General features: G+C 45.2%; 3 protein-coding genes across 4 annotated transcripts in view; all 3 read right to left on the reverse strand.

Moving 5' to 3' along the window:
• The window catches only part of LOC310804526 (myosin-IIIb), a 29,705-nt gene extending 17,807 nt beyond the window's left edge, over positions 1-11,898 (reverse strand). The window contains exons 1-6 of one of the 2 annotated variants that reach the window (XM_083669791.1): positions 11,662-11,898; positions 10,641-10,706; positions 10,024-10,154; positions 5,124-5,226; positions 562-664; positions 8-164 (exon numbers count right to left, since the gene is read on the reverse strand). In XM_083669791.1, coding sequence (XP_083525917.1) covers positions 8-164; positions 562-664; positions 5,124-5,226; positions 10,024-10,154; positions 10,641-10,706; positions 11,662-11,763 — 662 coding nt within the window. In that variant the 5' untranslated portion in view covers positions 11,764-11,898. Of the gene's footprint in view, positions 1-7; positions 165-561; positions 665-5,123; positions 5,227-10,023; positions 10,155-10,640; positions 10,707-11,657 lie in introns of both variants that reach the window. The other variant, XM_083669792.1, reaches the window with a different exon arrangement.
• A 1,921-nt stretch (positions 11,899-13,819) lies between these two features.
• Positions 13,820-16,483, reverse strand: tfpil (tissue factor pathway inhibitor-like). The gene is made up of 5 exons (XM_083670731.1): positions 16,408-16,483; positions 15,476-15,640; positions 14,984-15,049; positions 14,622-14,700; positions 13,820-14,424 (listed from the first exon to the last, which is right to left on the reverse strand). Exons 1-5 carry the CDS (start codon positions 16,451-16,453, stop codon positions 14,367-14,369), a joined length of 414 nt encoding a protein of 137 aa, XP_083526857.1. The 5' UTR covers positions 16,454-16,483; the 3' UTR covers positions 13,820-14,366.
• A 4,740-nt stretch (positions 16,484-21,223) lies between these two features.
• Positions 21,224-26,442, reverse strand: hspa5 (heat shock protein 5). Its single transcript, XM_083670830.1, has 9 exons — positions 26,303-26,442; positions 25,602-25,754; positions 25,223-25,454; positions 24,934-25,071; positions 24,613-24,725; positions 23,961-24,351; positions 23,530-23,767; positions 23,176-23,343; positions 21,224-22,959 (listed from the first exon to the last, which is right to left on the reverse strand). Exons 2-9 carry the CDS (start codon positions 25,715-25,717, stop codon positions 22,388-22,390), a joined length of 1,968 nt encoding a protein of 655 aa, XP_083526956.1. The 5' UTR covers positions 25,718-25,754; positions 26,303-26,442; the 3' UTR covers positions 21,224-22,387.
• Positions 26,443-26,554: the final 112 nt, after the last annotated feature.

Below are 26,554 nucleotides of genomic sequence, written 5' to 3' on the forward strand. Positions count from 1 at the left end.
GACCCACCTGTACTGTGTGGGGTCCAGCAGGCCATACATCTCCTTGTCATCAGGGGAGATGCCTGCTAACATGCAGTAAAAGATGTGGAAGTTCCTCTCTCCCTCGTCCTGGTGAACCACACGAGACTTCTCCAGCAGGTACTCGTTGATCTTAGCTCCTTTTACTGTTGGGGGGGGAACGAACACACACACCACACACACACACACACTTAGTGTCCAACCAGAAAAACATGCTTCAGTGTAGCTGATACTGAAGTGTGGTTGTTTGTTACATAGCATCTTACAGTTGGACTCAAGGCCATGTTCGTAGGTATGACAAACAACAGGGCAGGCTAGCTGACACCACAGGAGGAGTGTAATGAACTGAGGTCTGAGCTAGGGGAAAGATCTCCCTAGTGTTGGTCTCCTAGTGCATGAGTGTTTGTTTGGTACTGAATGGTGAACTGGGACCTATTTGGTAACAGAACCCCTACTCTAAGGTACATGGTGTGTGTATGTGTGTTTAGAGGTTACACACACACACACACACACACACACACAGACACACAGACACACACACACCTGAGGAGTTGTGGAAGCGTAGCTGGATGTACTTCCCAAAGCGGCTACTGTTGTCATTCATCACAGTCTGGGCATTCCCAAAGGCCTCCAGGAGAGGGTTCACCTGAGAAAGACAAACACACACACAACATCAACAACACTGGTAGGTTATACACTCAACAAACACTTTATTAGGAACACTGTACTAATACTGGGTAGGGCCTCCCTTTGCTCTCAAAACAGCTACAATTCTTCGTGGCATTGATTCCACAAGATGTTGGAAACATTCCTTTGAGATTCTGGTCCATGATGACATGATTGCATCACGCAATTCCTGCAGATTTTTGAGGTGCACTTTCAAGCTGTGAATCTCCCGTTCTACCAAATCCCAAAGGTGTTCTATTGGATTCAGATCCGGTGACTGGGAAGGCCACTGAAGAACACTGAACTCATTGTCATGTTCATGAAACCAGTTTGAGATTACTTTTGCTTTGTGACATGGTGCATTATCATGTTGGAAGTAGCCATTAGAAGATGGGTAAATTGTGGCCATGAAGGGATGCACATGGTCAATAACAATACTCAAATAGGCTGTGGCATTCAAGTGATGATTGATTGGTAACAGGCCCAAAGTGTGCCAAGAAAATATTCCCCACACCATTACACCACCTCCACCATGAGAAGGTGTACAGGTGTTCCTAATAAAGTGTTTGGTGAGTGTATATCAGCTGCAAAAACAAGGATCATTAATAGGGCCCAAGGTTTTGTGTCATGAGGTCAAGGGAAATGACCAGGCTCTAATTGTTAAGACAATTGATATGAAGGCTTGATATCAGATATCCCTGATATTTGGCATCTAGAAGTCTTCTACACTAGCCATGAGGCCACTGCAAAATAGTAAAGCAGTGGGGACTGGTGGAAATCAATGGAATGAGCACACGTTTGATAACATTCCTCATTCCATTCATTACAATGAGCCTGTCCTCCAATTTCTATCTCCACCAGCCACCCCTGGAGGAAAGGCTAGAAGTGAGCACACTGAAGGTGGTAGCAGTGCAGTCTGATCAGACACACACTGTGATACAATATAATGCGATATAATACAGCTCTCCTGACCATGCAAGAGAGGCCTTTCACTTCCTGGCTGGGCCAAGGCCTTGAAGGTTCAGATGCTGATACTGTGAAACCATAATACCACAATACCACCACAACAACTAGGTCTGGGGTTCAGCGCTCTGCCAGGAAGGTATGAATACCCAGGTCAAAGGTTGTTAGATTAATGAAGAAATTAACGATGCGTGACACCACAGGAGAAAATTTGTGGAGGAGGGAGAACGTTTAGGAAGAGAATATAAAGACTTGAGCCAGGGACCAATAGCACGGTGATGGTTTCTGCACTTTTAGCAAGCGGCACTTTGACCATAAACAGCAAATGTCATCATGTTTTGCAACAGGACATCCTTTACAACATGTCATCACGGCAGTTGAGACTAAACTTTTCTCCATTCTCACTTCTAGTTTTCCCGTTCCTTTGTATGTGAAGTTCCTAACCCTTTGTATGTGAAGGCCGAACGTGGAGGACAGTCTAGAACACTCAGTGAACCTTGGTCAGGAAGACACATTGGCTCCGAGACTGTCCCATGTAAGGTGGTCAGCAGGTTAGCAAACTGTTAACCACAGACTCCATCAGGGCTAGTCTTTATGGGTTAGACTGCCCCATTCTGGCTCTGGTGTCTTTCCAAGGCCTGGATCTAACCAAGAACACATATGACCACAAGAGGAAATGGAAGACGGGGAAACTCTGGAAAATATTTAGTTTTTTCTGCTGGAACGGTGACACATACATTCTCTCTCTCTCTCTCGAACATCTACAGAGTTAACACTTTGAGGCTACTTCTGGTGAAAGCATACTTCCATTTATACACAGTAATACATCCACACACACACACACACACACACAGAATGATTTATGTACTGTATCTCAGAAAATGTATGACAACTTAATGACTGTACACACCAACTGACCAGACAGGGCACTTTGATGACCTATTCATTATTGTGATTTACTGTACAACTACAGCCAGTTAATAATTACTGAACAGTTCATAACTGAACAACCACCAACAAGCAAACAAACTCAGAGACTGCAGTTACCGTTGGTGCTCTCAGTATTAGCACTGCTAGTATTGTAGCCTATGTAGGCCAGGGGAGGCTGGCGGAGGTAGAAATCGGAGGACGGGGCTCATTGTAATGCATGGAACGGAACGAGGAATGGTATCAAACACACATACTGCTATCTAGGCGTAGGGCATTTGTGCTGACGAGCCAAACGAGAGAATCAAATCCACATCTACCCTGTGATGAAGCTAATCACATCCATATGTCTGCAGACACCAGTCAGCCAAGAATAGCATAACATCAGTGACTGACTCACCACCGTAATAAAGAGTTGTCAAACAGCCTCTCCCTGACCCTGAGCTCACAGACAAGCAGCCAATCACTCCCACCAATGACTCCATTGCTCTCACCAAGGCCAAGACAGTGATGCAATTCCCCCGGAAGACCATCAGAAATTTCCCACACTTCCTAGAGTTCCAGAGGACCCTCTGGAACTGTCTCGTCTCCCACTGAGAAGCTTGTGAGCCGTGAGAACACAGAGACCAGCCGTGAGACATCCATCGTGTTAAAATGTTGTTTCAGTGTTTTTCAAACTGCTGGGAAGTGCCTTCTGGGTTGAAGTTAAAACTAGAAACATCATCCATGGCCCATACCATAAACAATACCAGTTTATGTTGGGGGGGTTCAATAAACAAACATGCATGGGAACCACACTGCACACACAGTATACTAACAACAACATCCATATTAAACAAAGCAAATACAGCCAGTGATTTTCCCTTCACAATCACAACACATGCTAGCAGAAAAGATTGGGTTGTCATAGTGTCATCTATCAATCATCATTTCAAGTATCTGATCCTGAAGACAACTATACTGGAAGAGGAAAGACCTGCCTGACAGCTCTTCCATTCCATGCATTACAACGAGCCCGTCCTCCGATTTCTACCTCCACCAGCCTCCCCTGACAGTGATACATGAGAAGGTTAGACCACTGGGAACAACCAAAGCACAGTACATAACTGTGTCCATTCTAGCAAAGGGGACACCCCTCCCTCTCTCTCCCTCTCTCTCTCTCTCTCGTCTAGAGATCTCCATATTCAGAGTAAACTGGGGTTTCGTCATCTGATCCACGTTAACAAGCCCATAAGTCCTCGTGCGTGTCCAGCACACAGCTTAATCACTCATTCATTTCATTAGACATTTGTTTAGGCTAAATAATATACTTTTAATTGCCCCCCCCCAAAAAAGAGATAAACATTCAGCATAATGACAGTGAACGAACAGTATTATTATTATTCATGTTTACAATCTATGTTTAGCATTTCTGGAGAAGGACACCATATTGGGCGTGTTCATACTTGCCAAGTCTGCCAAGACCAACCGGAAAAAGTTGCTTCAGTGTAGCTGATACTGAAGTGTGGTTGTTTGTTACGTAACATCTTACAGTTGGACTCAAGGCCATGTTCGTAGGTATGACAAACAACAGAGCAGGCTAGCTGACACCACAGGAGGAGTGTAATGAACTGAGGTCTGAGCTAGGGGAAAGATCTCCCTAGTGTTGGTCTCCTAGTGCATGAGTGTTTGTTTGGTACTGAATGGTGAACTGGGACCTATTAGGTAACAGAACCTGTACTCTAAGGGACATGGTGTGTGTATGTGTGTGTGTGTTTAGAGGTTACACACACACACACACACCATGGTGAGGACATGGTGTGTGTGTGTGTGTTTAGAGGTTACACACACACACCAACACACCCACCCAGCACCTCCATGCACACCCACACCCTTACATTTGACATTTGCACACGCACGCAGCTATATCCAACCAAACATTTCTAGCCCAGCCTTTCTGGTAATACAACAATCATGGCTATTTGTAGCGACGCCAAACCCTTTTCTAATGGCCGTGATAACATTTAATTGTTTCAGTCAGATAAAAAGCTGTCGTTAGAAGGGAGGTGGGACAGTTAAAGAACAAAGTGGCCATAAACGGCCTTTTCTCCAGTCCCCGTGTGACTCAGAGAAACCACTGCCGGTAAGGAATGAGAGCGTCACCGGTCCCCTGTACTTACTGTCACAGCTGTGAAGACACAGATGAGTATCAGGGTGATGATGTCATCGAGGTGTCATGTGCAGAGCTGGCACGACTCCTTATTGTAGTGATAACACAACACACTGTGTTCTCTCCCTCTCTCTCTCTGGTTGGTTTCCTTGACTTTCTTTTAATGTTGACTCAGGTTAAGCTATGGGTGTATAGCAGTCATGTCAATGTATGAGAGGAGTGGTCTCTCTCTCTCTCTATTTTCATTAAATGTCAAACCTAATGTATTACCTTTTCATTCAACTTATTAATCAACGTAATCTGACTGAAGTGTAGGAATGAGACGGGTAGACCTCTCCCATGCAGTATCTGTTGTTATACTGTGTGGATTCATGAGTATATCAGCGGGTTATTATCTTACCTGCAGTATCTGCTGCTCCAGCTGAGAGTTGGCCCTGCTTAGCTCCATGATCTGTCTGAGCAGCAGTTTGGTGCTCTCTGTCTTCCCTGCTCCGCTCTCTCCACTGTTGAGACAATACATGAGAGCTTTACAGAGGGCACACACGCATGCACACACAAAGGCGCACGTGCACGCACACACACAGAGGGTCTTTAAGCAGAGGGTCAGTGCATCTTTGCGGAACTGAAATAGGGCAACTGATTACATGTATTGCTAAACCACAGTCCAAAGTAATCTAGTCTCCAATTGTTTACAAAAATGTTCATTCCTCCTGACCCAGAAACACAAATCCATTTGCCAGTCAAAGAGAGCTTGATATGTCTCCCAACCAAATTGGTAAGCAGTTCACATGAGTGCACTCTTAAAAAAACCAGAGCAGGGATTTGCGTGGGCAATATAACTTGCAAATGTGCACAATATATTCCTAATGGCTGCTCTTTGTGTGTGTGCCTGTGTGTGCGTGGGTGTGCAGAGGGAGGCAAAGCACATACCAGGGTATTTGTGATAAGCCCTGATTACAAATGGTATCCACTGTAACAACTGGAAGTCTAACCCCTCTACCTCTCCTCCCAAACCCACTGCACAACACCCGGTCTCTGGTTTATCAGATTTCTCCCCCCCCCCCTCCCCTGATGATGTTCTAAAACTGGTCACATCCAAGCAGGCAACCACCTGACCCCTCGATCCTATCCCCTCCCCCTTTCTCCAATCCATCTCCAAAGACCTCCTTCCGTTCCTTACCACCTTAATCAATTCCTCTCTATCCACAGGATCTGTCCCAGAGGCCTTCAAGACAGCCAGAGTCAAGCCTCTTCTCAAGAAACCAACTCTTGACCCGTCTGCTGTCCATAACTATAGACTGGTATCCCTTCTCTCCTTCTTATCTAAAACCCTTGAACATGCTGTCTCTAACCAACTGTTTTACTACCTCCTTCAGAACAACCTCACCAATCCAGCTTTAAGGCTGGGCACTCTACTGAGACTGCTCTCCTTGCTGTCACAGAGGCCCTCAACTTCGCTCGAGCTTCCTCCCTCTCCTCTGTTCTCATTCTTCTGGACCTGTCCGCTGCATTCGACACAGTAAACCCGATCCTTCTCTCCACCCTCTCAGAATTGGTCATTGGCTCTGCACTCTCCTGGTTTGCATCCTACCTGGCCGATCGCGAGCCCTCACCACTGGGGTCCCCCAGGGCTCTGTCCTAGGGCCTCACATGGTTTCTCCTGCCACAGCTATGCAGATGACACTCACCACCCTTCTCTCTTTCCCCCCTTCTGACTCACAGGTGGCAACACGTGTCTCTGCGTGTCTTGCGGACATTTCCTCTTGGATGTCAGCCCACCACCTCAAGCTCAACCTTGACTAAAGAGACTGAGCTGCTCCTCCTCCCAGGGAAAGCCTGCCCTCTCCAAGACTTCTCCATCACAGTAGAGAACTCTACTACAATCTTCCACCATAGGTTGAAGACCCATCTCTTCAGGCTACATCTTAACGGTCCCTCCTAAAGACCTCTTCATCCCCAATACCCCCCTGTACAAGTTTCTCTCCTGTTTAAAAAAAAGAGTAAATTTTCCAGCAATTCTTCTAGCATTGTGACTGCCCATGGCCCCTGATCCGAGCATTAATTACTTTTTCTTATGAGGACTGATGGATCGATAATTCACTTATTTAAACAAATGCATTTGTTGTAAGTTGCTTTAGAGAAAGGCGTCTGCGAAATGCCATAAATGTAAATGTAACCACTATAGTTGTGGTCCATCTAGAAATGTTCCATATTTTCAGTGCTAGTTAATTTTCCATGACATCACCAGACTTCTCTGCATGAGTCTCGCCTCAAAAGTTTCCACTTTCAGTTTCAACTCCAAGTTCACATCCAAAAACAACATCTAGAATTCAAACCCCTGAAGGAACTGATAAGGCGCTTGTTGTGTTTCTGCCTTATTCACGTTCACAGGACCTATGGGGTCCATTGCAACTCTACAGCATGTCTAATGTTAACAATGAGCCCACCAAAAGACCAACCTTTAACCATAGATATACAGCTCATGGGTGTACCACCCCCTTTTGTCCGACCTAGTCCCGCTGTTAAATATAGACATGTAATTTACATTCTATATGCTTACATAGGAGTGTTTTTTTTTTTCTTTCCCTGTCACTGTATAGGTCATCAATCACATTCTTTCTTCGTTGCCCTGGGCAACTATCGTCCTGGTTCAGCCCCTCCTCCCACCCCCTGCTCATTCATCAGTGACATGGCCATAACCCAGGGTGACGGGCCCCATTCAGAGGCCAATGAGGCTGCTGGGAAGGCATGCGTACGCTTGTTGAAACAATGGGGTCCGATGCTATACGACCAACCAATCAGCCGCGTGGGTCAGGAACAGTCCACAACTGCTCTCACTGACGCATTCATCTATTGTATACAACCCTCCCCTAGTCCAGATGGGTCTAGAAACTAGTGGATGTCTACACAACCCTCCCCTAGTCCAGATGGGTCTAGAAACTAGTGGATGTCTACACAACCCTCCCCTAGTCCAGATGGGTCTAGAAACTAGTGGATGTCTACACAACCCTCCCCTAGTCCAGATGGGTCTAGAAACTAGTGGATGTCTACACAACCCTCCCCTAGTCCAGATGGGTCTAGAAACTAGTGGATGTCTACACAACCCTCCCCTCGTCCAGACGGGTCTAGAATCTAGCGGATGTCTACACAACCCTCCCCTCGTCCAGACGGGTCTAGAAACTAGTGGATGTCTACACAACCCTCCCCTCGTCCAGACGGGTCTAGAAACTAGTGGATGTCTACACAACCCTCCCCTCGTCCAGACGGGTCTAGAAACTATCGGATGTCTACACAACCCTCCCCTAGTCCAGACGGGTCTAGAAGCTATCGGATGACGTGACACCAAACAGCAACATCTCACTTTCATTGTTCAATAACTGAATCAGATAAACACACAGCTACTGTATCCATCTGTTCAGACCAGACCATTCTAGCGATTTTCCAGCCCCGAGGACACAAATGTTCAGCTGATGCTGACGCTGAAGAGTTGGGGTAAAGATAGTCTAGGGTTGGGCCACGGTTATTACGGGCCAGGGTGGGACGGAACACAACAGCGCTGTACTGTCCAGTAGCTGGAGACAGACCATATTAAATCAGGGTACGGTACCATGACAACCTCTTCAGATGGGAGATATCAAGTGTACCGTTCTCTTGCAGACACTGGGAAAACACGGCTCTCTCAACTCTGCAGTCCATAAAAATAGCATCATAAATCTGTTCATGAAATGCGAGAACGGTTATTCTTTCCTGTCTACTAGTCGTTTGCATCCACACAACACCTGTTTCCTGTCCTGTAACCATGGTGCAGAGACATCAGTCCGTAAAACGACCAGCAGAAAGGTACCGTTTATACAGTAGAGAGAGATACTTGGTACAGTTTATACAGTAGAGAGAGATATCTGCAATACCGTATCATTGCCACCTCTCAGCCTAAAGTTGGGTGTTATCTATTTTGATATACGTGGATAAGCACTAAACCTCTTAACTGGCTTAAGAAATGACAGACTATAATAACTTGCCATTCAACTTTGAAGATGAAGGATAAAAAAAAAAAAACTAACTAACTTTCAGATTAAAATCTCTCAAAACAGAGAAGAGGCAGTAGTCTAGTTTATCTCTACAGTACAGCACAGATTCAGAATATCCCCAGCTGGAACGATTGACAGCCAGCCACAGCTAAGCCCCTAAGTTCTGCTAAACACATTGAGGAGAGCCCCCCTCCCACCCCCTCCCACCCCTCATGTCAACAGAGTATACAGTACAGTGGGTTTATTTCAGGGGCAGAGTTTCAGTGTAAGCGCTCAGTCCTGAGGGAGAAGTCTACACACTGTAGTGGAAAACCTCAGGGTTGGATACCGGATGCTGCTGCTGCTGGAGTCACATGCAGCCCCACCAACCTCTACGCTGGTATTGTAATTATGGTTGTGCTGAAATAAAAACTGCTGAAATATGATTTCCAGGAGCTGTTCAGGGAAGATGCTATAACGGACATCTAGGATGACATAGAATCATGGAGGGAGGGGAGGGAGAGAGAGAGAGAGAGAGAGAGAGAGAGAGGGAGAGGGAGAGGGAGAGGGAGAGGGAGAGGGAGAGAGAGGAAAGTCGGCAGTATGAGGAAGGACACAGAGACTGATTCAAATCAAGAAGAGAGAGAGAGCTTCTTTAGCCTGCACTAAACTCGTGCCATATTTCACACAGGAAGGTCACGGAAGTCACACAAGGAGAGCTGTGTTTCCTCCCTGCTTACACAGGACCTATTCACCAGGGGTAGAGGCCAGGTCTGTGGTGACACAAACCTGCCTGTCTGCCTGTGCCTGCTGATCTCTGTAGGCATAACAAACACTAACACAGGCTCTAATTCACACGTCAATGAGCAAGGCCTTATGCAGACTATATCCCGGTACTGACTTCTCTATACTTGCGGAACAAAACCGAGCAACTTTTCGCCTATAAATTCACTCGCTTGTTTAGCTATGAATACTTATGCAGCCTTATCAATAAAATTGATGAGCTGAGTAACCTGGTCTATATGGCATGAATGGAACAGAACTCTGGGGATGATGTGTTAAGGGAGTCAGTGAACCAACATTGATATGGCTGGACTGGTATGGACTGGGCTGGTATGGACTGGTATGGACTGGGCTGGGCTGGACTGGTATGGACTGGGCTGGGCTGGACTGGTATGGACTGGGCTGGGATGGACTGGTATGGACTGGCATGGACTGGGCTGGGATGGACTGGGCTGGTATGGACTGGGGAAACAGGTAATACTGGACTAGCTTGGACATTGGAGGACCCACCTGATGACAATGCACTGGTTCTGTGGTGCCGTGGCCAGTCTCCCCAGCATGGACTGGTAGGCTCTGTCTGCCACGGCAAAGATGTGAGGAGGGAGAGAGCTCTTCTCATGGCATTTATACCTCTCTGAGACCTGCAGAGAGAGGCACACACACACACACACACACACACACACACACACACACACACACACACACACACACACACACACACACACACACACACACACACACACACACACACACACACACACAAGAATAAACATCTCAAGTAATTTTCCAGGGAAGTTACTAAGCAGCAGATTTTCTACAAGATAACTAGCCAATCATGTCCCTTAAAGGGACAGTTCACTCAAAGGTTTGCTGACTAAAAGCCCTGATATTGGATAAGACAAGGTAGAGACTCATACATCTTATGGAAAACAACAACTTTAGGTATAGCGTCCAGTCCTATTATCAGACAAGAAGTTCCATTCTGGGTTGAAGTGTCTGTATTCATCTCTATGTGCCAACCTCTAGGCCTGCCAGGTCAAACTGAGTCATTGAACAGTGCAGTCTTCAGGAGAAAGCGTGCCAGCTGCACAACAAGGGTTATTTGTCTTGTGGGAGCAGCTACTTACCTCTTTCTCATAGAGTGGCAGGTATTTAAATGGGTTTATGGCCACCAAGATATCTCCAATGTAGGTCTGGCACAGATGGGAGAGAAGGGGTATGAGTTAGTGTACCTGCAATGACCAGGTTAAACTGGTTTACAAGTGGTTTTCTGTGAAACTGGAGTCACATGCAGGGTGTTGATGTGAGCCTTCCATATACAAGCTAAAACAACCTCTCTCACTGAACCTACACAGCTGATAAACCTAGAAACAAAAAGGCCTTGTTTGAAAAAAAATCTGACAATTTTTCAAAACGTCACATTCCTCGCCATGTGATGAGTAAACCTGCGGAGATAAGATTATGTTGCATGACTTAAAGCGTTCAGTATGCAACAATGCTTTAGAACTTAGGTTGAGGAAATATGATTGACTGAGAGGCAATCAGTAGTGTGTGTGCTTGAGTTGTACACTAAAAGACAAACACTACCTCTGCTGTCACTGGACAAACGTCTTTGTTCCTTAGATTCGACAAAAAACAATGGATTCATATGACATGCTGATCTTTGGACTATTGTATTGTGTTGTTGAAACGAATACTATTTGATTAAAAACAAGCTTGTATTCAGGTAGACAGATTCCAACCCTTCAACATAGTCACATTCATTTTGTCTATTCAGCATACAGCATATTGATTTTGAAATACAGGTTCTAGGGGAATCCTACAGCAGCCGGGCGATAAGGAACAAGACAAAACACGTCCTTGTGCATGACATTACAGATGTTGTACCAATGACATAATACGGTTTCTACAGATCATCAGTGCACATGGCATGGGTAACGTTTTAACTGTAAGGGAGCAAACCCCAGGCTGACACTGAAATCACGGTAAGGGAGCAGAATATCGTCTGTTCGTTCTGTCACTATGCTGTACGGTATCAAACAATGACAGACAGACAGACAGAAAGAAACATGGTTACATTCTACAGAACAGATACAATATAACCGCTACACTGCGATGTATGCATATTATGTCTGAATTCTCACTTACATAGATGCGATCTTGTTTGAAACGTTCACTCAATGACTCCAACAAACTTTTCTCATCCAAATCCGACAGACCTGCCAGATCTTCGTGGAGGGACTCCACCATAGCTTCAGTCTTGCAATCAATAAAACTCTGATGCAACTTTGTGTACAAGACTATCACAACGCTTGATTAAAACTCGGCGTTAAAATCGCTTCCCCTTGAAGCGACAGTGGTGTTAAAAAGCACTGAGTCAGGCAGTGTAGTTCTCTCTCTCTCTCTCTAGGGAGCACTGAAGTTAAAAGGTTCAAGCAAGGTTTCCCTCTGTCTCTCTCTCTCTCCTCCCCTTTTGAGAGGGCATTAACTCTTATCCTTCAACGGCGTATAGTGCTCAAGATTAGCATATTCATTGTATGAAAGAATGTTGATTTGATGAGCGGTATCCAAAACACATAAACAATCTGCTCATTCATTCCTTCTTTCCTTCCATCTTTCCTTCATTTTCCCATCCCTTCTTTCTTCCTGCATTAATTTACTGTCTTTCCTTCCCTCTCACCTCAAGTACAGTTAGGGTGTTACTCAAATCACAATGTTTGCCTATGGAATACAAGTATTACATCACTACTGTATATCATAGTATTGCATGGGCAAAATGTCACAGTATTATATACCTGTGTTGTATGTATTATCTATCCAGATCAAGAGAGTAGATGTCAGGGGAGGCTGGTGAAGGTAGAAATCGGAGGATGGGCTCATTGTAATGCATGGAATGGTATCAAACACGTGTTTAATACCATTCCTTATTCCATTCCACATATTACAATTAGCCCATCCCCCATTTCTGCCTCCACTAGCCTCCCCTGGTAGATGTATAGCTGAGTGTGACCTTTATTTTACACATGTTCATGTCAATTGCCTTTGTGGGGAAGTTCCACTCAGGACAAACCCACGCGATTGTCCACTGATGCGGAATGGCTCTGTTCTGACTGCCAGACTGGCTGACTGGCTGACTGATTGACTGCCTGCCTGATTGACTGACTGCCTGCCTGCTTGCTGCCTCCCTGACTGCCTGACTGCCTGCCTGACTGACTGACTATGAGGCTCAGTCAAACAGATCATAACAAGTGCTTTCGCCCCAAAAGCACTTCAACTAGGGATTATCTTGAAAGAGGCTTTGCTTAAACCTCTATCCACCACACCATACCTAAACACACACTAGGCCCTGTCCTAAAACAACCCCTATCCCCTCTATACCAACCACACTAGGCCCTATTCTAAAACAACCCCTAGTCTCTATACCCACCACACTAGGCCCTGTTCTAAAACAACCCCTAGCCCCTCTATACCCACCACACTAGGCCCTATTCTAAAACAACCCCTAGTCTCTATACCCACCACACTAGGCCCTGTCCTAAAACAACCCCTAGTCTCTATACCCACCACACTAGGCCCTATTCTAAAACAACCCCTAGCCCCTCTATACCCACCACACTAGGCCCTGTCCTAAAACAACCCCTAGTCTCTATACCCACCACACTAGGCCCTGTCCTAAAACAACCCCTAGCCCCTCTATACCCACCACACTAGGCCCTGTCCTAAAACAACCCCTAGCCCCTCTATACCCACCACACTAGGCCCTGTTCTAAAACAACCCCTAGCCCCTCTATACCCACCACACTAGGCCGTCCTAAAACAACCCCTAGTCTCTATACCCACCACACTAGGCCCTGTGGAGGCTGGTGGAGGTAGAAACTGGAGGACAGGCTCATTGTAATGCATGGAATGGAATAAGGAACGGTATCAAACACACGCGATTGATACCATTCCTTATTCCATTCCATGCATTACAATAAGCTCATCCTCTAATTTCTGCCTCCACCAGCCTCCCCTGGTACGGTATAAGCCAGATGGTTATAGCCTCACCTTCTCATGTCAAGAGAACTTTATGCTTAGTAGCATATGAGACCATAACAAAGATGACAAATTACAAAATCATTTATTTTTCCTTTGTACAATACAGAACAATCACATCTTCAAAATGCTGAACTAAGTAAATACATTAACTCAGACAAATTACTTTCGCGGAAGACTTCAACTTCAAAACATAGCTTGACATTTTGATTTGAATGTGAGTGCGCTGTACTGTATGTGTGTGTGTGTGTGTGTGTGTGTGTGTGTGTGTGCAGTATACAGTCTACCTGTAAGTTTACGTAACGAAAAAGAGTGATCAGTCATGTGCTCTCAGTTCTTATGAAACAGAATTAACTAACCGAAGCTGAGAAATCCAGTTTAATAGTTTAATTACACAATGCATGACAGTATTCTCTCCTCTCCAAGCGCAGCAGTGACTTCTTTTTGGTTGAATGCCATCACATACAGTACAAACTGATCTGTATTTAGCGTTAGAAAATACAAGGACACTGTCTAGTTCAGGGGAGGCTGGTGAAGTTAGAAATCGGAATACGGGCTCATTGTAATGCATGGAACGGAATGAGGATTCAACTCTGAATTCTACCTCCACCACCAGTCTCCACTGGTCTAGTCATTGTTCATCAATGTTCTCCAACAAACAGGTCTAGAGTATGCACATTTTCATGTATCAAAAAGAAGCACAGGTCACCATCTAAAAACTAAAACAAACACACAATTCAAAAAAAGGAAAAGGTGGAAAAAAATAATGAACTATAAAACTGAAAAAATGGTTGAGAATGAAGAAGATGTCATGTTCTTCAGCTCATCTCTATATCTGGTACTGGCTTGTGCTGTTTCTTGTTGCTTGTGTTCTTCCTACAAGGGGGACAATAACGTTAATGTTCAAATGTAAATGATGGCACTTCTTCTAATTGAATCTTAATCATTTTCTGAGGGAACACACTCAAGGATATGACAATGAACTTCTGATATCAAAGATGACCTCTGACCTCTTCTCTTTAAAACCAAAACTTTATTGATTGACATTGTTAGAACAGGGCACTTTTCCTTACCTTTGAACAACAAAGAAGGCAATAGCGCCGATCACTGCCACTGCAAAAACTACAGATCCCAGGATGGCCACGACCATTCCTGAGGCAGAGAGAAAACACAAGAAACCAGCTGACTGTTACCTTTCCATTAGGACAGTTGCAAAGGAAATCATCAAGAGATTACAAAATCTTCTTTTTTAGTTGAGGATTATCTATTAATTAAATGTGAATGTAGGTTTTGATTTTGTAAGTCATATTTGTCACACACACACACACACACACACACACACACACACACACACACACACACACACACACACACACACACACACACACACTAAAGAGGCATTAAAGGTATGATGTTATAATATGATGTAACATACCGGCATCAGTGGTAGTCTCATCTGGGTTGGGTATTGGGCCAACACCACCCTGCCTGCCTGCTATGGCTACAGAGGAGAAAGAAACGACACAGAGATCCGATATGAACTAATTGAACAAACACAGCATGAGAGTGACCTCTAGTGGACGAATGCAGCATGAGAGTGACCTCTAGTGGACGAATGCAGCATGAGAGTGACCTCTAGTGGACGAATGCAGCATGAGAGTGACCTCTAGTGGACGAATGCAGCATGAGAGTGACCTCTAGTGGACGAATGCAGCATGAGAGTGACCTCTAGTGGACGAATGCAGTTGGGTGACTGTAGCCTACTGAAGGTGGATTAGAGAGGATGTATAGAAGGACGTGTAATAATAAAGGAAGAAAATCTCAAATCCTCACACACACACACACACACACACACACACATGTAGGCTATACTGTTATAGAGAACTAACTTTGGGAGTGTTATATATATTATCGACATCCAACTTACCCATACACGTTGTGTGACACTGATCTCTGGTCTCAAAGCGGTTACCGTTGCCCTGACAGCCGCCATAGTGGAATATACGGCAGTTTTTCTCCGCTGGGTTGTAGTAGTACATGAGAATATTAGCGAAGCAGCTGCCGTGGTCCAGGGGAAGGCTACACACGGCATCTGGGAGGGCAGAGAGGGCAGGGGAGGTTAGGAGTGGCATGACATTTTGGAGGTCTACGGTTGGGTGTTTGTTCATATTGTATGTATTTGTATTTATTGTTTATGTTAAGCACTTTGAGACAATTGTCTTTGTAAAAAAGCGCTTTACAAATAAATTGTGATTGATTGAATTATTGATGACTGTATACAATAGGCCCCTAAACTCAGACAAAAAATATGTCTACCTGAAAACCAAAAATGTTTTTTCGACTGTCCATGTGACAGAACCTTTTTGGGTTCCATGTAGAACCATGTCCACAGAGACAGCCGAAGAGCCCGTTTCAAACCCTAGTTTCTACTTTTATCAACAGTATGACACACCCACAGAGGGCTCGGTCACGTATAGCAATGCATACAGAATTCATAAAAAGTTAATAGTTTTTGGTAGATTGACATCTGAGTATGCCATGGTTAGGTGATGCCTATTTATTTAATATTTAGTGTGGGTGCAGAATTCCTATCCTCATCAACAATTCATCAGTTAATGTGCAAGACAAAGCATACCTCAACACATTCATATACAATTCGGCACCAAGTATGCCCTATATACCCCCTCCTTGGCACAGACAGTCCAAAACTGAATCTTCCACAAAACAAAATGGCCGTCATGCATTTCCTCATTCCATCCCATGCATTACAATGAGCCTGTCCTCCAATTTCTCCCTCCACCAGCCTCCCCTGGTACAGTAGCTGCCCTCCTTCCCTCCTCCCCTCCCTCTGTAGCCTACCTGCAACAGGGTAGAGCTCGTTGAACTTGTGGGAGCACTTCTCCATACAGGCTCTGTCTGTGTTGAAGCGGTTCTCGTTCCCTTCCTGTCCTTTATAGTAGAAGGGGAAACAGACCCCCACTCCGGCGTTGTAGTGATACATTAGATTTATCTCCTCTCCGGTCCCCTCGTTCATAGGTTCACTGCAATTCGAGCCTGAGAGGGAAAGACGGGCACACGTAAGTTAAAAAGAAGGGATGCAGGGAAAAAGGTACCAACCACAGTAGTACCAACAGGGAAGTCAAAGAACCCCATTTTGTTTGTAGGTACAACCTGTTTTCTACGAGTGCAGGAGGGTAGGCTGGTGGAAGGAGTAATCGGAGGACGGGCCCATGTAATACATGGAATGGAATAAGGAATGGTATCAAACACAAGTGTAGTGACACACGTGTTTGTTACCATTCCTCATTCCATTTCATGCATTACAATGAGCCTGCCCTCCAATTTCTACCGCCACCAGCCTCCCCTGGTACAGTAAAGTGCTTACAGTTCACACTTCACACAGCTAAACCAGAAAGAATGGAAGAAATACAAAGACAAGTAAACCATACTTACTCTCTGCTGAAGCATTAGAAATCATAACTCCACAGATAAACAGTTTTAAGATTAGATTTGCCATGGTTTTGACGTTGAAAGGCCAAGACCAGAGATTCTGTCCACAGTAGGAAGTCTGTCTCTATTCAAATCCTGCTAACTGAGGCTGAGCCTTGTGTACAGGTAGATACTACCGTCCTTGTGTACAGGTAGATACTACCGTCCTTTGGACCCCTTATCAAGCACCAGGTTTTTATGACCTGGGAGTGTTTCTCTCTCTCTCGGCTTCTCTCCCCCTCAGACGTCCTCATTGTTTCTGTCATAAAATCTGAAAATGACTGACAGTATCATGGCAACACTTTTTGTGTGATTAAATTTTATATTGTCACTGTTGATGAGTAATCAAGCATTTCACACACAGAAACTAATAGGCTAATACAACAGATACTTGAAACAGATACTTGAAACTTCATACATTATATACAATATCTGCAATGTCATACATGAATGAGGAGGTCAACAGGCTCAGAAAAGAGAAACTAAACCTTTGACACAGAGGCTCTATATTTATATATATATATATATGATTGTGTGATAAGGTTGAACAAGCCATCTGTTATAGAGAAGGTGACAGACTTTCCTACAATTCAGACCTGGACAAAGAAGCGAAAACACTGAATGCAAGGCAAACTGAATCAAGCACACCTCAATTTAAACAAATATTTGAAACCATTTCAAATACTGTTTAATTTTTGTCCAGGTCTGGTACAATTCAATTTAAAATAAATTGTATTGGCATTAAGGAGCAATATTCATTATTTCCATATATGGAAGTCACTGTGTGACAATACAGATGATAAGCAGGTGAGACATCTACTTCCTGTTTCATGGTGTATGACATCACCATCATGAACAACCTTCAACTGAAATGCAGGCTGAGGTCATAACACAGACAGACAATAGGAAATCAACATGATAAACTTCACTTCCTCTCTCCAAATGTTTAATTACATAATATAAACATTACATTATTAACATTATCTTATTAGTGAGTGCACAAGATGCATTATAAGTCTATCAGATATCAGAGTTAGTATAGGACAACAGGACATGTGTGTCTCCAACATTTAGTTGTTTCTGCTGGTTGAGAAGAAAAGGAAGCTATCCTTGGGGAAACATAGGGGGCTTTTCAGCCCGTCTGACCACGAAGGGGGAACCGTGCCATAGGAGGGAGTGGCTGAAGTGGAATGCTGCCACCTGCTAGCTAACCTGCTAGGTCGCTACAGCAGCGGTCCAGAGTGAAACTATTCCAACCTGATAGTGGAGTCTTTCTATCATGCTTTTATTAAAGCAATGCTGTAAAATGTGTGTGTGTGTGTGTGTGTGTGTGTGTGAGGTTTACAGTGTGTGCAGATGTTGGGGGTGAGGGGGTGTGATGTGTGTTTGGGAAGGGTTGTGGTGTGTGTGTGTGTGTGTGTGTGTGTGTGTGTGTGTGTACAGTACATCCAAATGTTAGTGTGTGTGTGTGTGTGTGTGTGTGTGTGTCTCAGTATCAGTCAGTCAAACACTTTTTTTCAAAGTGTAGTGTTTAAAGTTTACATTTTTTCTTCTCCCCTTTTCTCTCCGACTCCTTCCTCTCAACCTCCATCTGCCACCGTCCACCTGCTCCTTCCACTCAAACTCCAGCTGTTTCAGTTTGTTCTCAGAGAGCCACTGCTGATGGCGAAGGATGACCAGGTCCCTCTTCAGAGTGTCCACTTCCACCCTGCTCCTTTCCTCAGCCTCAGCTCTCCGCTGCTCCACCTGCAGCAGGCTAGCCCAGATGTGTGCTAGGATAGTCTGCTAGAATCTAAGCATGGGATATAATTGACCAGGTTAAGCCTAGAAATTACTTTATGTTCCATAGTTGTGTTGTACAGCAGGGTTTAACGCACAACACGGTTTGTACACCGGTTGGCGTTCAAATACTTGCTGCATATCAAATCTTATAATCTAATTAGGGGGTCCTTAGTACGAAGTACATATATCATGGCAGAAAATTACTCTTATTTAAACTAGTGATTTCCATATTGATTCCCGACTAAGGTAAAACATTGAAAGAGTCAAGTGAGGTGCCCTCGTTATAGGCCATAACGTTTAAAGGGTGTCCCGACTATGAACAGGCTAATTTTATTCGGCTGGTTCCGCAAGTAGAGAGCCCATCTTATTATATGTGTTCATTGGAGTCAGATTAACATTGTTTACTGACTATTTTACGCTCCCTGGTCGATCTAAGATCGAGCTTCACTTCACTGTTACTATGGAGACAGACACACAATACCAGCAGAGGGCACTACAACACCAAATAGACACAGACAGTAGCCTTCAAAATGAGAATCATTTTCAAACAAGGTCTCCATGGAGCGGTTTCACATTATATTATTCCAAGTAACCCCATTAGGACCATTACACAAAAATAGTTTACAGACCCTCAAAAACTGAGGGAAGTCAATCTATAGGCCTACACATCGCATGTTGTGCTGTACCCAAATTCTGACAAATTCATCCATGTCTAAGGTATTTGCTATTGATTTCTCATGGGCCAAGATCACCAAATTCCTCTTTCTTTCATGTAACATGGTGCGACGATAGGGGGTTAGGACTCCTGACAGTGTGGAGAAGGAACTCTCACATGATGCCGAAGACACACCAATTACCAGGGCTGTTACAAACAATTTATGCAACACAGGAAAAGCTTCCTTATACTCCTGCAGGTGTTTACACACAGTGGACAAGTCTGTTTCATTTCGACATTTGTTGACCAACATTGGTTTTGCAACAAGAATTTCATTTTTTCAGACTCACATCGTCAGTGCCAGCAAGCACCTGCAGAGGGCGCACTAAGGTGGAATCTAGAAATGCACTAGATTTGGGTACAAGACTAACAGGCTTGATGCCACAAATCAACTGTAGCATCATTATCTGAGATCTCTGACAGGATAGTGAGAAGACGGTCTTCATTGTCAACAACGCACCGTGTCACATCATAATGGCTTGTCCAGCGAATTTCAAACAGTCCTTTAAGACAAGGAGCATCATACTTTTCTGACACATAGCGGTGACGGAAGTTATACAGGGAATTAGAGAGGTCGAAAACCTTTTTGGCATATGGCTCACCCTGCATTGCATGCACAACCACTAAGTGTAACTGGTGGTTATACTGTAACAATGAATATATGGAATATATCTAGCAAGCTTCTTTTGAAGCAATGCTTGCACACCACCTCGTACTCCACTCATCACCGATGCACCATCATAACACTGGCTAACTATGTTGTCAGCACTGTAGTCAGCATCAGAGAGATGTCTCAATATTTCAGTGGACATGTACTCAGCATCAAGTTGATGCAAGTCAAACTTGTTTTACCTACCAGCATACAGTCTATGGTTTCCCCTGCTGCCTCTCTGCATTTGAGCTCAGACCAGGTGGCTGCAGCCTGTACATGACTGTGGCTGGATGCATGCTTCTGTAACCCACTGTCACGCTCGAGTACCGCTTTCCACTTAAAACCACGCGAGGTAAAAACAACATCCCTCTCATTGACATATTTCCGACAGGGGAAACAGAAGCATGCGTCCCACAGAACAGAGTACTCCAGCCATGGTCCTGTGCGGTGCCAGGCATGATTGAATGATCGTAATATAGCACCGAATGCACGCTTAGGGTAGCTAGCTAACATTGCCTGGGATGGTGCATAGCCATTCAAGTCGCTAACCGCGTGAGTTGTGTCTGAGGAATCCGACCCCTGCCTACAGCCACCGCCGGCCTGGACACTAAGTACAGTCCTGTCTGCAGGCTAGTAATTAGACAAAATCAACATATTTAGGAGAAGAAATGTAAGATAAACTGTACAGCCAGAGTAGGGTATAATCAAATACATTATCAAAGTAACAATGACTCTAGGAAATGCAGTAGCTACTGTAGATATACAGACCTGTACTCTCTCAGACAACTGTTACCAGTTTTTATCAAAGTGTTAGCCTTCAAGCAAATAGAAAAGAAAATAACCCATGAACTTACTTGTAGAGGATCCCACCATCCCACGGCTGTTACGGTCAGATCTAATGGACCCAGGCGCGGACACAGAGTCAGGACACGAATGTAAAATAATAAGGTGTTTAATGAGGGACAAGCAGGGAACGGGACCAGACGGGATAGGGCAGGCAGGCAGGTGCAGGGGAAGCCGGGGTTTAAATCCAGAAGATGCAGTGATCTTGGTGAAGATTCTGGTGTGGTATGAACCTGTACTGTATTGTCCATAACAGTGACTGTGTTGACTGTACACGCAGCAGAAGACTGTTTATTTGGCCATGCAATCAGTTCTCAACAGGGTTAAGGTTAGTAACTCAGTAACTCAACATGATGTTCGATTTGCCTCAGCTGTAGTTGATTCACCCGGATGGTGTTTGGGTTCATATCATACAAAGATATTTAGTGACAATGTTTGATGACAGCAGTGCCATATGGCCCCATTCATTACATCCACAAATTCACTTCCTGCTTCAACAGTAACCTCTTGTGCAGAAAGGCTGCATTTCATTTTGTACAGACTTTGTATAGACTATACATCTAAAATATAAAAATAAAAAAAATCTAGTGTCAGATGAGTTAGACATTTATTTCATAGTTAATATTAGCCCAATATTGTCAAATCAAAATGTCTACTAAATATAAAAATACATACCTAAATAATTATCTAAGTGACTTAAACTACAAACAACATAAACAGAAAATCATGTCAGACTGCAAAGTGGAATGTGTCTTCAGAGAAAAAGTGTTTCAGAACACCGTGTTCCAAATCCACCCATTGTGTATTGTAGGATCATGAATGTGGGAAATGTGTAAGTGAAGGCAGACAGAAAGCACAACATCATTTGTATCAAACATTTATTTCAATGTCTTTACAGTAGAAAGGCTTTTTCTACAACGACCAGATTCAATAAATAACTTGTTAACATTGCTTGTGAACATGTCAGAGTTACCCTTGTACCCAGAATCCCCGCTGGTATAGCCCCCAACCCCCCCTCCCACAGAACCCCTTTTTCTGCCTGAGAACAGCAGCAGCAGCAGCCCTTTACCCAGGCTGACTCTAAACCTCCGCCTCACGGCGAAGACAACATCCCTCCATCACACACTCACAAAACACTTCTAAACAATATTTCAGAAGTCTTTCCGGAAGATTCGTCATGGTTTGGGCTTCGCCCCCCCCTCCCCCCCCTCCTCTCTCACACCATGTAAGTCCAATGTGTCCAATATGTACATCTCTGCCACTACCAGAGGGGCAAGGCAGGGGCAGTTTGAAGGAACAGGAAATAAAGAGTTGCTTGTTGTGTGAAAGGGTCATGGATGAGACCCCCCCAGAACACCTTACAACTCATCCTTGTCTTCCTGTCCCGCCTCCTCCTCTCCCTCTGGTGGGGGTCCGCCGGTGCTGCCATACAGCTTGCTAACGATTGGCTGCACAATCTCCTCCAGCTCCTTCTTCTTAGCCTGGAAGTCCTCGATCTCGGCGTCCTGGTGAGACTCCATCCACTCGATCTTCTCCTCCACGGCCTTCTCGATGGCCTCCTTGTCCTCCGCCGACAACTTGCCCCCTAGCTTTTCCTTGTCGCCGATCTGGTTCTTGAGCGAGTAGGCGTAGCTCTCCAGCTCGTTGCGGGAGTCGATGCGCTCCTTCAGCTTCTTGTCCTCGTCGGCGAAGCGCTCGGCGTCGTTGACCATGCGCTCGATGTCCTCGGGGGTCAGGCGGTTCTGGTCGTTGGTGATGGTGATCTTGTTCTTGTTGCCCGTGCCCTTGTCTTCGGCTGTGACGCGCAGGATGCCGTTGACGTCAATCTCGAAGGTGACCTCGATCTGGGGGACGCCGCGGGGTGCGGGGGGGATGCCGGTCAGGTCAAAGGTTCCCAGCAGGTGGTTGTCTTTGGTCAGGGGACGCTCGCCTGGAGAAGGAGGAAGAGGGAAATTAGAAACAGAAAGTTGTACGACCACATTGATTTAAAGCCTATTCTTATGAGCAACAATGGGCATGTATAACGATTAAATCCCAATTTCAACAGCAATTATGGCTATAAACTAAACTGCGATAAGATATAAATGTCAAGGCCATTGTGAGCGAGTGTGTGTGTAAGCAGCAGTGATGGATAAAGGGTGCTTACCCTCGTAAACTTTGATGGTGACGGTGGGCTGGTTGTCGGAGGCGGTGGAGAAGATCTGGGACTTCTTGGTGGGCACCACTGTGTTCCTCGGGATCAGCTTGGTCATGACTCCTCCCACAGTCTCAATACCCAGGGTCAGAGGGCACACATCCAGAAGAACCAGGTCACCTGATGGAGAGGACCAGTCAAACCATTAGTTTCAGATATACACAAGTTCACACAAACACCTGGATGTACTAGTACATGTCCACAAGGCGAGAGTGAATTCCCCACCAGATAGGTGGAACTTAGCTTTGTGTAGGGAGCGGCTTGATTTATGGTATCGTCTGAACATGTCAACTGTGTGTGACTGACCTGTGTCCTCCTCTCCAGAGAGCACTCCAGCCTGGACAGCAGCTCCATAGGCCACAGCCTCATCAGGGTTGATGCCCCTGGATGGCTCCTTGCCGTTGAAGAACTCCTTCACCAGCTGCTGGATCTTGGGGATACGGGTGGAGCCTCCGACCAGGACGATCTCGTCAATGTCAGGCTTCTTCAGGTCGGAGTCCTCTAGAACCTTCTGGACGGGCTTCATGGTGGAACGGAACAGGTCCTGGACAAGAGACAAATGGAGAGAGACATTAATGAGATGCATCTTTGAAAATATTTGACTGGGTTTAAATGATAACTTTAAAAAAGTGCTGTTGGGAAGACTTGAGGATGTTGTTGTTTCAAGGTCATTGGGTCAGACGTGGGATAAGGTTACGGTGTAGTCTGTAATGTCACTGTACGGAACCCAAACGTACCATGTTGAGCTCCTCAAACTTGGCACGGGTCAGGGTCTCAGAGAAGTCCTCTCCCTCGAAGAAGGACTCAATCTCGATACGGGCCTGGTGCTGGGCGGACAGGCCCCTCTTGGCCTTCTCCACCTCGCGACGCAGCTTCTGCACGGCGCGGTTGTCCTTCCGCACATCCTTACCGGTCTTCTTCTTGTACAGCTTGATGAAGTGCTCCATGACGCGCTGGTCGAAGTCCTCTCCTCCCAGATGGGTGTCTCCGTTGGTGGCCACCACCTCGAACACGCCGTTGTCGATGGTCAAGAGGGACACGTCGAAGGTTCCGCCGCCCAGGTCGAACACCAGGATGTTCTTCTCCCCGTCCTTCTTGTCCAGGCCATAGGCGATAGCGGCAGCAGTGCTGGAGGAGAGAGAGAGAGAGAGAGAGAGAGAAAGAGAATGTTAAACACCATCCTAGGAAAATGTCGAGTCAAAACCCATGCGTAGAAAACACAAGGTTTCTCTGCCCCTTGCTGGATTTGCACTGTTTAATGAGACTTGGATTGATGGTAGTATCAATTTAATGTGTTTAGAGGTTGATCATGCGATTGATAAAGTTCTGCTTACTGAACTATAGTTTGACTTGATTTCTGTGTTGAGAGCTTCACTGTCAGACACTTACGGCTCATTGATGATCCTCATCACATTCAGCCCGGCGATGACTCCAGCATCCTTGGTGGCCTGACGCTGGGCGTCGTTGAAGTAAGCAGGGACGGTGACCACAGCATGAGTGACCTGAGGGAGGACGTAAGAGATGAGTTGAAGTGTGCTGGGGGGGAATTAAGTCTAATTTGGACCAAATGTGTAGCCTTCAGTGTGATCCAAGTACATCCCCTTCTTATTGTGCACCCTTCCTCAATCTAAATAACCATTAAAATGTAATAAAAACAGCCTATTCCAGCACTAGACACATTTGATTTATTATTATTATTATTGTCCTTACCTTCTTTCCCAGGTAAGCCTCAGCAGTCTCCTTCATCTTGGTCAGCACCATGGCAGAGATCTCTTCTGGAGCAAAGGTCTTCATCACACCGCCACCAATGTCCACCTGGATATGGGGCTTGGTCTTCTTCTCAAGAACCTGGAGGGCAACAATACAACAAACGTTAAGAATGTTGTTTTAAAAACCCATTTACAGAACAGACTTTGGGTAACTTTTACACTACTAAAGTTACACTACTTTTCTTCAAGCTGTCAGAAGAGAGTGTGTGTGTGTTGGGCAGAAGGCTCACCCTGAAGGGGAAAAACTTGATGTCAGACTGCACAGAGGAGTCACCCCAGCTGCGGCCAATCAGCCTTTTAGCATCGAAGACGGTGTTCTCGGGATTGGAGGTCAGCTGGTTCTTGGCGGCGTCACCGATCAGTCGCTCCCCCTCAGCGGTAAAGGCCACATAGGAAGGAGTGATACGGTTTCCCTGGTCGTTGGCGATGATCTCAACACGGCCATTCTTGAACACTCCAACACTGAAAGAATAGAGATAACAAATGAATGAGTGAATGAATCAGTGTCAATACATCTGAATGAATGGACAGGCCTGAAGATTCAATTGGGCCTGCGGTACCAATAACTGTACTCTTGTTTTGACAATGAAATCTGTCACCACTGCTTACCAGGAGTAGGTCGTCCCCAGGTCGATTCCAACCACAGTCCCCACGCTTTCCTTCTTGTCGTCGTCATCGGCAAACACGGTGCCGGCGACCAGAAGAACCACGCACAGTAGCCTCATCTTGGTATGTGTCCACTCAAGTACCAATTGATTAGAGCTGTTGATGCAAAAAAAAACACAAGACGTCATGAAAAATTGCCACTGAATGCGTAGTGTTAGGCCTGTGTCGTCGTTGCGTGTCTGGGCGACTGCCACGACTTGGTGCACTGGTGGGGTCGCCAATGTGCATGCTGCTGTAATAGTGGGAAACTCCCATATCGTGAGGCTTTGGTGCCAACAAGCGAACATTCAATCGAACGATTCAGTGTGGACAGGGTGGAGCCCAATAATGGAAATACCTACTCAAATGAGAGCGGGTTTCCTTTCCGCCGGTACCAGCGTGCAGAGCTAGAGCTAGCTTACCTTACAATACCATACTCGATGGCATGCTAACAGCAACTTACAGCTAGTAAGCGTTAATTGCGTTTTGAACGTGTAGATTGCTACTCTTCATTCATTAAACCCCCTATTGTATACCACTAGGCCTCTTTTTCATCTTCGGACGAGCTAACTTTGCCAGCTAACTAGCAACAAAGATATCTGGCTTCTGACCTTTCTGTAATAATCATAACCATAATTCCAAGCAAAAACATTTATGGCACGTACCTTATCAATCGATACTGATTCTTTTGGTCTTCCTTTTGGGGGGGTTTTAGCTCAATTCAAGTGATTCGCTTCACAGGTTGTGTTCCTCGGTAGCGTCTATCTTATGATTTCAAGTCTGTAAATGATGTTGAATGAACAGTGTTCTCCGTATATAAGCCGTCACCTCTTTCCCATCGTGGAGGCTCGCCATTGGTTCGATAGCGGTTCGTTGGAAGCCGTTCATTGGCAGCACCGGGCATGCTGTCCGTCGCT

Source organism: Argentina silus, assembly GCF_951799395.1.
Source record: "Argentina silus genome assembly, chromosome: 5".
In the NCBI taxonomy this organism is placed as follows: Eukaryota; Metazoa; Chordata; class Actinopteri; order Argentiniformes; family Argentinidae; genus Argentina; species Argentina silus.

Excerpts from the sequence above, each read along its gene's own strand:
- tfpil (XM_083670731.1), bottom strand. The coding sequence starts at position 16,453 with ATGGAGAAGTGCTCCCACAAGTTCAACGAGCTCTACCCTGTTGCAG. Across the intron at positions 15,050-15,475 it reads GTGTCACACAACGTGTATGG|CCATAGCAGGCAGGCAGGGT; the intron begins GTAAGTTGGATG and ends TCTCCTCTGTAG. Across the intron at positions 14,701-14,983 it reads TGAGACTACCACTGATGCCG|GAATGGTCGTGGCCATCCTG; the intron begins GTATGTTACATC and ends TCTCTGCCTCAG.
- hspa5 (XM_083670830.1), bottom strand. The coding sequence starts at position 25,717 with ATGAGGCTACTGTGCGTGGTTCTTCTGGTCGCCGGCACCGTGTTTGCC. Across the intron at positions 24,726-24,933 it reads AGGCTTACCTGGGAAAGAAG|GTCACTCATGCTGTGGTCAC; the intron begins GTAAGGACAATA and ends GTCCTCCCTCAG. Across the intron at positions 23,768-23,960 it reads AGTTTGAGGAGCTCAACATG|GACCTGTTCCGTTCCACCAT; the intron begins GTACGTTTGGGT and ends TCTCTTGTCCAG.